Consider the following 12,439-nt stretch of genomic DNA (forward strand, 5'->3'; position numbering starts at 1 on the left):
TGAAAGGGACGTGGCCAGAGCTAGCTGCTAGCAAGGCTGTGCACGTCCCTGAGGAGCCCTGCCCTTTAAGGATGGCAGAGGGAAGCTGGCAGGTACCGCCAGTGTGGTATCAGTGTGGGACCCCTGGTCACACAGTAGGATGGTAGAGGACTACCCTCCCGAGAGAGGTGAAGGAGGAGGCAGGGTGAGTGGGGGCCTTTGTGGCCTCTGAAGCTAAGCTGCTGCTTTATACCTGTGGAGACAGAGAGGATGGTAGGTTGGTAAGTGTCAGGAGCCCAGGAGCAGGGTCCTGAGGGGCTCAGACCTCCAGAGCCTTGTAGTGAGCTTCCAGGTTGGCTGAGATGCTGCTGGCAGTAAGCACAGGCCTGGCCTGAATGGGGCGTGTGTGCTCTTTTTCCTGGGCTATGGTCTGCCCAGAGGCCATGAAGCCTTGCTTCTAACTACCCTGTGGCAGACACACAGTACAGAGTTCTGTCATGCCAGCTGCTGTGGCAGTCCTGTGGCAGGGTGGGCAGTCTGCAGGTTTTATCCTGCCATGGTCTGGGTATCAGCAGAGGTTTGTGAGGTGCAGCTGAGGCCTCTGGTGAGCCTGGACTGTGAGAAGGATGTGGCAGCCGTCTTTACTGAGCCATTGTATGCCAACGCTGAAAGAGACTAGGAAGGGCAGAGTGCCAAGCCTGTGGGGTAGCATGGGATACACAGAAGGATAGGAACTCCCAGCCTGAAGGATGGTGGCCTCAGACAGGGTGTGTGGGAGCCAGTCTGCAGGCTGCTGCTGCTGCTTTGCATCCTGGGTATTATTTTTCTGCTCACCGGGCTTTTGTTGTAATAACTCAGTTCAGAGCGACAGCCACGTACTGGCTCTGGCTAATCTGTTTTGCTTATGGTGTGGCTTTTTTTTTTTCCAGACAAGTCATGCCTCAGTTGGTAGAGACAGCTCAGCCCCTAAGCAGCTTCCTGTGGGTGGGAAGCAAGGCTGCTAGTCAGTGAGGAAATTCTGTCTCCCCTTCTCAGAAGCACCCTGTTCCTAGCCACTAGGAGAACATTAACAGGACCTTATCAGCTCCTTTGTGCCAAAGGTAACTGTTATTCAAGGTTGTTTGTTGTGTGACAAAATGTTTCCTAGGGAGATGCAACATTCTCCTTCTACTCACTCCAGATAGACAGACCATGTCAGACTCATGCCAGACAAAAATAGGGATACCACCAAGTCCAACTTGGTGAACCAGTGAGTTTTATTGAAGTTAGTTACAGGAAAATGGGTAAGGGGTTACTTACAGGAGCAGAAATGACTCAAAGACAGCTGCATGACCAAGGTCCACCCCGGCATGGGTGACAGTTCACATAGCTGGGAATCTGTACAGTCTGCAGGCAGCTCAACAGGTCGGAGAGTATCCTCTGGTCTAAAACGCTTCTAGGCTGCTCGACTGGTTTCTGCTTCTCCCAGAAAGTTGGTCTGGTTTCAGTAGGCAAGAGTGACTCTCTGCAGTCTTTATTGCCTCCCAGACCACTGAGTAAATCTGGTCAGTTTCAGGGACTTCCTGAAGCTATTTTGAGTTGTTCACCTCCTTGTTTTAGGAGCTTCCCTTTAGTTTGGAATGTTTCAATCTTGAAGGAAACCATTTCACAATAAAGGTCCAAACCCTGGGAGTTTAGCCCTGGCATCCCAGGGGTGACCCCTATCTTGCAGGCAGCAGGTGGGAGACAGGCTGGCAAAGGCCACCAAGGATCTATGGAGCAGAGAAGTCTGAATCAGAGCTCTCTTAAGACCCTAGAGTTGGGTGATTCAGCTTGCTCATGTCTTGACTTGGGCTAGAATGCAGCAGTCTGGTATAAGCCTAGCTGACTGTCTTGTCCTAGGAGGTGTATGCCATCCCTTGGAGCATGGGGATCTAGAAGGCCTTTGTATTTTCTAGACAACAAAATATACTTGATGCTGTCTTAAAGTTTACTTCAGAGACCACTGGTGCCATTAGGGAACATATGAGTGGGATCTGCTCCAGGGCCATGGGAGGAGATGAGCCCCAGCAGGGTTGATCTAGGCTAGGGCAGTCAAGGCAGAACCATGCAGATACTGTTGCCAATAGGAACACACACATAAGTTCATCTGGGCCCCTAGGTGGCAGAGCTCACCTCCCACATCCTCCTGCCTCAGCAAAGTCAGATCCCCGTCATGGGCATGCTGCCCATTTCCCTAAGGTTAGCTCTGCAGACCTGCCCCAGGGACAGTCAATTGGAAGGCCTCCTCTCCCTCAGTCTTGGGGAAAGTGATAGGTAGAAAAGTTGGCACCAGATGTGCCCAGGATATTGGAACTTGACTCTGGACCCTACCTATTCTGTACTAGAATGTTCTGGCTATGAGGGAGAGCCTAGGAGTTGGTGGCACGAAAATAGTCTCCTCTCACACTCAGGAGGTCTGTCCTTGGATTATTGTCTCCAGGGATTCATGTCCCTTCCCTAGATCAGACCCTTTAGAAACAGTCTCAAGAATGAAGGCTAGCTAGCTCAGTGGTAAGAGGCTCACCTAACATATACAAGCCATCTCCAAACCATCTCCAGTGCCATTAAGGAAAAGAAAAATCAAGTCTTGGGTTTTCTTCATGCTGCCTAGTCTTCTGTTCTTTGGAAATGCTTGGGAAGAAAAGCTTCAAGCCAAGCAGGGTTCTGTTCACACCTTTGCTTCCCAGCCAACAGGGAGGAGGCAAGAGAGCAGAGGGTTTATGAGGTGTTCACAGTCCTCAGGGTGGGGTGTGGCCTCTAGTGTCCAAGGTTAGCCTTATACTGGGATTAGAGCTGGGATTTGAGTCTTTTGTCCTTGGAACTGTGCTGACCACAGGGCTTACTGACCAGAATCCCAATCTTCCCATCATATCGACTTCCAGAAGTCTCTGTTGGGTGTGTGCTCCCTAGAGTGTCAGGGGCAGCTGTCTGCTAGCTAGAGCCATGAGTAGGAGTTGAAGCCACAGGCTAACACTCAGTGACACGGGGTTATTATGCTGTCATGGGCCACCTGGAATTCTCTCCCACCCCATGACAAATAGCTCACCAGGAAATCCCACAGCCATTGTCTACCCAAGGCTAGTTAACTCATTGTCCCTACCCTCCTTCAATGACTGTCCTGAGCATCAAGGGACCCACACTGGACAATACCCAGAACAAAGCAGTGTCCAGTCCCTGATGGGTGCTGTGTGGTAGACCTACAGACTACCATGTGATTATACTGTTAGACCCAGGGTCCCAGGTGGTGTGGCTTGCCATCTGTACTCTCCTATCTTAGATGCAATGACAACTCCGCTCATGGGTGTGATGCCCACCTCCTTAAGGGCAACCCTGCAGAACTGTTCCAGGGGCAACCAGCAAGAAGGCCTCTTCTCCCCCAAAGCCATGGGAAGAATGGCTGGTCAGAAGGACAGCACCAAGCCCAGGTAGTGTTTGTGTGGACAGGACAAGAGCACCAGCCATGCTAGAAGTCTTGTGGTTACCTTTCCCCAGGGGCAGCTTGTTCATGGGAGGTAGGAGGATACAGAGGTGGAGTGTGTGGGTCCCTGGCCAAAACTTGCTTGTACCTTTGATTTTGACATGGCTACTCTAGCCTCAGTTTTCTCGTGCATAAATTAAACTGATCATGGTACCTACCTTAAAAGGTTGTGGTTAGTGTCTGAAGGAGAATGTCAGGGGATGTCCATGTGGTGAAGGAATTTTCTGGTTCCTCTTGTCTTAGGCTGTGAGATAGAAACAGGGAGAAAGGGGTGTTGGGGATTATAGGACACTCACTATTCATATGAGATACTGAGCTCTGACAGGCTGTGTTGTCCCTCTCTCCAAGGGATGAAGTGTTACATCCACATGCAGACAAGGACAGCCTTCTGGCCACAACATTGAGGTGGCCTGTTCTCTCCCAGCAGTTGAGTCCACCTCAAACAGTTCCCTATGTGGCCTGGTCTGGCAATATCAAGGATCCAAGCCCCTACATGAAGGGCTACAGCCTGCCCATGTGGTCTCCATGCTTGGACACTAAGGACGTGGACAGCTCGGTGTCATCTGGCAGAATGTCTGGTTCCTCAGGGGGGCATGAATCATGCACACTTTCCCATGGGCCCTGGAAGGAAAGGCCACCCCTGATACTGGGACCCCAGCGCCAGCCCAGGAAGAGTGACCCTCGTCTGGAGCAGTTGAGGGACAAGATCCGAGCCCAGGCACGGTGGCAGGCTAGCTGTGCCTCCCTGGGCACCTCTGCCCCCTCTAGTGCCTCGTGCCTCTACAAAACCTCGACGATGCTACGGCGGAAGACCCCCAAAGTGACAAATGCGCTTCCAGTGCCTGCTTTCCCAGGTCAGTGGCTGCTATGCCCAACTGGTGTGGCCATAGCTATGGGAAAAGTGGAGGGCAAGTTGTAAGGTTATGAGCAGAAGGTCCCCAAGGGTTTGAGGATTGGGAGAACAGTGTAGCTTGGGGTGGGGCTTCTGAGCTGAGTTTAGGGTGAAGACGCTTTATCGCTTTATCGTGGTGTCACATGATACCGTGAGATGAGAGGGATGGAGGGATGGAGGGATGGAGGGATGGAGACAAACTTATTGTTTGTCCCTGAAGCCTTAGGGGCCATTTAAGCATGCCTGGACACTGTCAGGTGTAGAGAGCACGGCCAGTGTGGGATTTAGAAGGCCTGCCTGCCACCCACAAGCAAGATAGGCTGTATTTTCTGGAGTGGGGAAGGTGGATGTGAGTTAAACAAATACCTGAAGAGTTGCCCACTAGAGATGCTGAAAGCTAGGTGGCTGCCTAGGCATTTTCTAAGGAGGAAGGGATCTGTTTGTAAGGCAGCGGTTTCTCTTTAAAAGCCGTGGTAAAATACATAACATAAAATTAGTCACTACTACTGTTTAAAATGCATCCTGTTTATCTATTTGTGCATATACGTGTCTGTATGTGGGGAGTATTGCCCATATATGTGCCCATATCCCACAACAGCCTAGTTGTGGGGATCAGAGGACAGCTTGCAGGAATCAGGTTCTCTCCTTTCACCATGTAGGTCCTAGGGAATCAATCTCAAGACATGAGCCTTGGCAGCAAGCCCCTTTACCTGCTGAGCCATCTCACCAGCCCCCATCTCTACCGTTTTAAAATGTTCTGTTCATTTCAGGCAGCCAGTCCTTGTCATGAAGCCATTACTACCATCCTTCTCCACAAGTACCATCCTTCACCTTAACCCCAGCAGCCAACCCCTCCCCCGTCTCTGGCACCCATCTTCTACTTCCTGTCCCTATGGGTTTGATGACTCTGGGCACCTCATAGAAATGGGATCCCACGGGACTTGTTCTGTGGCTCTCTTCAAAGGAGAACATCTTTTGGAAAGTACAGATAAATACGGAGGAGGAGTGGTGACTTCATCACTAGCATCAGCACTAACTGCCTGCCGGGAGCCTTTCCCAGCACATTGTCCTGGCCAGTTCTCTGATCTCTGTCCCTGTGTTAGTTACACCGTTACAAAATAGCGGAGAGAAATAACCTACAAGAGGAAGGATTTTCTTTGTCTCCTGTATTGGAGTGTTCTCACTTGGCTCCATTGACTCTGGGCCTGCAGTGAGGCCAGGCTTCATGGTGTAAGGGCACGACAGAGCCAACCTGCACACCACACAGTGAACAGGAAGCAGAGAGAGAGATGATAAGGGTTACCTTCCTCCTATGGGGCTCCCCTCGCCCATTCAGCTAGAAACCTATCAGTGGCTTCACTCATTGCTAGAATTAGCATCTGGTCACCTCATGTTGGGTCACCATCGGGGATCAAGCCCTCAACACAGGAGCCGTTGAGACCTTTTAATGTCAAAACCATACCGTTCTGCCCTGTACACCGAACACTCGTCTTGGTGCAAAATCCACTTAGCCCATCTCCAAGAAGCTCAAAGAACTTTGGAATTGCTAAAAGATCCAGTCACGCTCTCCTCAGAGATGCAAGGCAAAACGTTTTGTTTTTCCAAGATACAATGTTAAGGGCCAAACATGCTCATTTCAAAAGAGAACAGAGAAACATCAAGGAAGTATTAGTCCAAATGGAGACTGAAACCATCAGGGAAATCATTTTATCCTATAGCTTAATACTTTTTTTTTTTTTTGGTTTTTGTCGAGGCAGGGTTTCTCTGTATAGCCCTGGCTGTCCTGGAACCCACTTTGTAGAACAGGCTGGCCTCAAACTCAGAAATCTGCCTGCGTCTGCTTCCCGAGTGCTGGGACTAAAGGTGTGCGCCACCACGCCCGGCAATACTTTTTAATGTATGCCTATACATTTGAATGTGCACCACATGTGTGCCTGGTGCCCTTGGAAGCCAGAAGAGGGCTTTAGAGCCTCTGTATCTGGAGTTAAAGGCAACATGAGCTGCCTGGTGTGGGTTCTGGGAATCAAACCAGTATCTTCTGCAAGAACAGCAAATATGCAGATGTGCAAACCACCGAGCCATGTGCCCAGCCCCTGTTATTGTGTAGGCATATGACCAGCATTTGGGGTGCATGGGAACATGACATGAGCTTCCAAGGGCTTGTGAAAACCCAGCCCCAATCCTTCCATGCTGCAGCCCATGTTGTCTACCCTGGATTGGCTGTACTTTCTGACAGGCTTTCCTCAGCAAGTCTGCTGCCCTGGAGTCTCTAACTTACCGGGGTCAGCTTATAGCTATACTTCGCCTTCAGAGCTTCAGGCTCTGTCCTTCCAAGGGAAATCAATATGTGGGGATCTTGACTCCCAAGGCTCTCTTTTGAAATCTCAGCAGGAGCCTCCACAAGCTCATTATCTCTGTGTTCTATATGCCATAAAAATCCGCATCATGTGGACAGTGCTGAGGTCTGCTTAGCAGTGAGTGGGCCCACTTGAACTTTGGCTGGCTGCAGTGGCCTTTGAGTGCCTGGACACCTGAGAACAATGAGGTGAATCTGTGGAAACAGTTTTGTAGGTGTCCTTCTGCAAGCAGGGTGACCCAGCAGCTCTATTCTGAAGTTAATCTTTGTCCAGATCACCCTCAGCTCCAACTTTACGTAGGCTCTTTTCTGGCCAAACTGAAGGCTTTACAAATCCTCTGTTTCTTGCTTCTGATTTTCACTGACCAAAAAGCCAGCAATACCCACGCTGCACCCTGAACACTGGGTTGCCTTGGAATTTCTTCTGTGAAATTGAATAAGCTACCACCTTAAACTCAGCCTCGTACACAGTTTCCAAAGGTAGACAAAATGCAGAGTTCTCTGCTACCATGCGGTACATGAGGCCTCGAGTCCAACTCCTTGCAGAGCCTAAATCCTCAAGAGTGCAGGTTCTACCGTCTGCATTGCTGTCAGTAATCTGATCTTCTGGACTTATGCCAACGTCACCTAAGGGAGGGCTAATCTCACTTGTCAGTTTGATGAGCTGCAGAGTCACCTGTGCAGCAGGCCTATCAGAAATGACCTTAAATAGTCCTCTGTGTGTGTGTAGTGGGCACCTGTGCCATTGCAAGTGGACATCAGAGGGCAACTTTGTAACATTGGTTCTCTCCTTTCATCTTTATGTGGGTTCCAGGGATTGAATTTAGGTCACCAAGCGGTTTTACCTGCTGAGCCATCTTGTTGGCCCTAGAATTATCTTAATTATATAAGTCAGGTGCCCACTGTGAATGGCATCATTCCCTGGGCCTGGATCCTAGACTGCATACAAAGAAGAAAGTGTACCCATGAGATGTTTTTGCTCATAGTTGGCCTGAGCAAGCTTCCAGAGCAAGATGTTTGTGCTGGGCTTGATAAGAATGATGTGCGACTTTTAAATCACAATGTTCAGATGTTCACAGTGCTCAGATGGCCTTGTGGGATGTGTTTTCTGGCTTGAGGTGTTGAGTGGAAGAATAGTTTGAAGGCTTCCAGGGGCTCTAAACTGAAACTCCCTTCTGGAAATCATTTCACTATGTGTTTGTCTCTTTTGATTCGTCTTCAGGATCAGGCGTTCTTCGTACAGCTGAGCATAGAGGCAAAGACAGGGCATCTCTCAGCTTGAGACGGGAGCTCTCAAAGGTTCCCCAGCATCATACTTCAGGTGAGTGGCTCTGGGTTGGACCCTGATTCTAATAAGGACCCTGGCTAGGAAGGAGCCATGAAGGGATTTCCTAGGAGTCTGGGTTCTCATGCTATGCCTCTCAAGAGAAGGAATCAAAGTAGGAGTGTAAGGCAGGGCTGTCTCCTAGCAGAGACGTCGTCTGTAGAGAAGGCCAGGCTCAGGCCCTTCCCACATCCTTGTATGCTAGCCCTGTTATGAACCCACACCTCTAGATCCCTGCCAGACCTGAGGCTTGTTCCACTTTGTAGATGGAGGGCAACACTCAAGTTACCCTTGACTGGCCCCTGGAGATGCTGAATGATGGGTGGAGAGGCAGAAAACTTTTAGATCTTGACAGCTATGGTTTTGCTTACTCTTCTGGTCAACAAGAAAGAGGCTTGGAGAGATGGCAGGAGTCTCATCCATGTAGGACTTTGGGCTCACATGTTGCCGGTTAGACTGCATGTTAGAGACTAGAGGTTTTCGAGATACAAGGGAGGGGAAGAGAAGTATAGGAGAACAGGTACTTTGGGATTTCCTCAGATCATGGAGACCCTGGACAATTTGGGAATATGAGGGTTTCTTATGGAAAGAGGAAGTGGTAAGAGGCAGGTCCCTAGCAAGGTGTGAAGGTTGTTCAGTGCTCCAGTTGACACCTATTGGACAGCAGACAACAGGGGCATGCCCTGCCTTGTGATTGTGAGCCAGCGGCAGATGTAGGCAGGGTCCCAAGCTGGCTGACGGACAGGCTAGACAGAACCTTCTTGAGTTTAGTCCTATCTTCTCTTCTGCCTTCCATGAGATCCTGTCCTTTCAGCTTGTCTGATAACCTATCGTCCTTTCTCTACCACAAGTGTGGCCACTGGGCTACAGGTCAAGTTCAGAATGTAGAAGCCACAGCCCTTCCAGGCCCGTTGGTCCCCAGCTCTTGGCTGGCATACTTTCTTCCCTGTTTCTTCCTCTGGAAGCAGGATAGGATAAGCAAGAAAGCCTTGTACCCACTATCCGACTTCCTGTCGCTGTGGATCTGATGATGCTGGAACTGTCACATGACTGGAGTCCCACAGAATATGTCCTCCCATATTCTCCACCACTTCTCTTCTTCTTCTCCTCTTCCTCTTTCTGTTTTAGAGAGGACCTTACTATTCAGCTCAGGTTGGCCTTGAACTCTAGATCTTCCTGCTTCAGCCTCCCAAACAGACAATTCGACCCTAGTTGGCCACTGAACTTGCTGTGGGATATTGAAGGGGCTCTCCCATCAGAGTGATGTCATCATGCTTGTCAGTCAGAGACTGGACCCTTTAGCTCCACCCTCCATCTTCCTTCCCTGGTGGGAACTATGTCCAGGGCAATGATGTTATACTTGCCCTTGGGGCTTGGCTCATTCAGTCATTTATTTGCTCAGCAAATGTAAACCCAGGCCCTAGTGTCAAGGTGAGTATATTGCCCACTTGCAAAATGTCGTCTGGTTAAGGTTTCCTTCCTTCCTCTCTCTCCATTTCTTCTTTCAGTTCCAAGGACAAACTTCAAAAAGGTCAAAAATGCTTCTTGCAAAAGAGAGATCTCGAAGTCATCTATCCTTCGCAGAACTGCCAAAGGCAGAGGTGAGGCTTGCTACTTCAGACCCCAGAGTCTGTGAGTCTAGCTGGTGAGGGCGACACATTGCTCTTGATTCTGTGCTGGGGACATTGGCTACTAGAGGCCACCTGCTTTGCTATATACAAGGAGCTTGGGATCCTGGGATCTGAAGGTTCCTTGCCATGGAATGGAAGTCTGTAACTCCCCAAGTGATGTGAGCTGTCCTTATGCCCCTGCAGATTGGGATCAAGGACTACAAGTGGAAGCATGCTTGGTGATACCTGTATCTCTGTGGCACTATGAGCTGCCTGCAAGTGCTCCACCCTGGCCTACGTGGCTGTCTGTTTTATGGCAAGTTTTCAGGGGATCTAGTTAGAGACCCTATGGGTGGTAAGCTCTGGCTCTAGACCTGTGCTCCTTACAAGTGCACCAGGCATATTCTGAGACCGTACCTGAGCCCTTGTTGAGGCCTCCTGCTCCCGCCTGGCCTCAGCAAATCCACTAAGACTTCCCAGGTAGGGAGATGGGTTGTGGTCAGTTTGGCAGGACTGAGCATAAAGGCCACACAGGGTCTGGGAGAACTTTTAAGGTACTTTTTGGAATGTCTCTGCCTCAGTTTCCCCACTTCATGAGGCCACTATTCTGGACCCATCAGCATGGGTAGCATGTGCACTGTGCACAACCTCACCTCCATTTCTGTTCAGTGTCCTGCCTCCCCTGCTCCCAAGCAGTCTCTGTCTTCTAGAGTAACGAGTCTCTGCCTAGCACATACTATGCTCAGCAGAGGGTGCACGTGAGTCTTCCAGCTGGCCAGAGGTGACACAGGTCAGGAAGGACAAACACCTCTAGAATCCAAGACTGAGAAACAGCAAAACTACAGGAAGATTCTGGAAGGTCCCCCGAACAGGCATACAATACAGCCATCTTCCACATCATCATCTCCCTCATTCGCAGCTTTCCGTTGTTTTGTTTTAATGGCTTGCTTGAAAAATGACCTGCCGTCTGCCTGACACAGGGTCAGAGGGCGCGCCACCAGCAGCATTCATCATCGTAGTCACCATGTCACCCTGATGGTAGTGACCATTAGTTTCTGTCAGTGACGAAGCCACAGCTGGGCTAAGGAGAGATGAGTTTGGGTTCAGGGGTCAGAGCTACAGGACTTGGGAATTGGATGAATTAGAAATTTGCTGTAGTTAACAAAAAATTAAATCACAATAGTTATAAAATATTCATCCATCCGGGCCAAAGGAAAATGAAGCCCGATATTTAATTTCAGATTATATCACCTCACTTTGCATTTTTTATCATAGATTAGGTCGGCCTGGAGCTTTGACAGGGCACTTGGGGACTCCATCCATTTCCACAGATTAAAAATCCTCCCATAAAAAAATTAATTGCCATTAAACTGTTCAGCAGAAGAAAAAAATGTGCCCATCAGGACCCATTTATCGACCAGGACTCCTCTGGTGGGCTAATGGGGAGGCTGGGTGGCTGTGAGGGAGGCCAGTGGGGCCATCCTCCCTACATGGCGCCTCTGGCCCAGTGCCTGGCCCTGGCCCAGTGCCTGGAGCGCAGAGAGAGAGTGTGATCAGCTCTGTGCATCACCGAAGGGCAGGGCTGAGGTGCTTGGGGATCCTGCTGTGGCCTGGATGTGCTCAGCACAGCCAAACCCCACCCCAGACTCCAGAGTTCTGCTTGGGTTTCCACCTGCACAGCTGTGAAAGCAGCAGTCTCTGGCACGTTACCCTCTCTTATAGATGGAAAAGTCTAGGCACTGGTCCTACAGTCGTATCTCATGAACAGCAGCTGGGCTTAGACTTGGGTCTGGAACTATGAGACTCCAGTCTTGACCTTTCTTGGCCCAGGGTCCTGTTCTTCTGGGGAATGTCTTAAAGTGTCTCCATTCAGCAACGCAACCATCTCCTAAAACAAAAGCACTTTTGCATACTCTTGGTGCAAATTTATTTACATATTTTGCATAAAGGATTAAATCTTTCCTGAATATTTGATACTGTAGGGTGCACAAGCATCCTCAAGTTTTTTTTCAGAGTTAATTGATGTGTCAGGAATGTGTTTAGGGCTATTTCAGAAATTGTTGGGAATTCTGTCCTAATCCCTAGCCAGTGTCCACTTAACAGTTGTTTTCTTTCTTTCTTTCTTTTTCTTTTTAAGTTTATTTTACATGCGAGTGTTTTACCTGCATGTATGCATATGCACCATAAATATGCCTGGTGCCTCTGAAGCTGGAAGAGGGCGGGTAACTCCTTGATGGCTGTTACAGGTCACATGCGAGTCACCAGGCGTGGTGCTGAAAACGGAACCTGGGTCCTCTGGGAGAGCACTAAGCATCTCTCCAGTCCCTTAAGAATTCTTTAAAGTGAAACTTAAGTCAGTAACTCAAAGAGCAGTTTTAGAAATCAAACACTCAAGCACAGTATAGTCAAGAGGACTGATTTGAGACGTACATACTCAGACATGATCACAGGAAAACAATTTTTTTTTAAATATATATAACAAAACCAGCATGTCTCAATAAAAGCAGGAGATTTTTATGGGTAGTGAAGTCATGGCAGTTCACGACGTGCACTGACCTGGAGTCTAGCTGAGGTGTTCGAGGTGTGTGTGTTGGAGTTGTGTGATGTGATGGTGAGTGCTGTGTGTTCAGAACTAAGGCAGATGTGAGTCCTTGTGATGTAACATGGGTGAGCGCCGATAGACGTCTTCACGAAGCATTTGAATTTATATCGATTCTGGCTTGCTATGTGTTTAGAAACTTTTTTTTTACTTTTGCCTTTTTTTTTCCTGCCCCACATT

General features: G+C 49.2%; 1 protein-coding gene across 3 annotated transcripts in view; it reads left to right on the top strand.

The window, feature by feature from the left end:
* Positions 1-3,060: 3,060 nt before the first annotated feature.
* Ccdc187 (coiled-coil domain containing 187) overlaps positions 3,061-12,439 on the top strand; it is a 51,260-nt gene continuing 41,881 nt past the window's right edge. For all 3 annotated transcript variants that reach the window (XM_021157080.3, XM_085835097.1, XM_021157081.2), the window contains exons 1-4: positions 3,061-3,425; positions 3,827-4,332; positions 7,949-8,047; positions 9,559-9,651. In XM_021157080.3, the coding sequence (XP_021012739.2) occupies positions 3,283-3,425; positions 3,827-4,332; positions 7,949-8,047; positions 9,559-9,651 (841 nt within the window). In that variant the 5' untranslated portion in view covers positions 3,061-3,282. The remainder of the gene's footprint in view (positions 3,426-3,826; positions 4,333-7,948; positions 8,048-9,558; positions 9,652-12,439) is intronic.

This window comes from Mus caroli, unplaced genomic scaffold, assembly GCF_978045245.1.
Source record: "Mus caroli unplaced genomic scaffold, Mus_caroli_1 scaffold_2, whole genome shotgun sequence".
NCBI classification, from domain to species: Eukaryota; Metazoa; Chordata; class Mammalia; order Rodentia; family Muridae; genus Mus; species Mus caroli.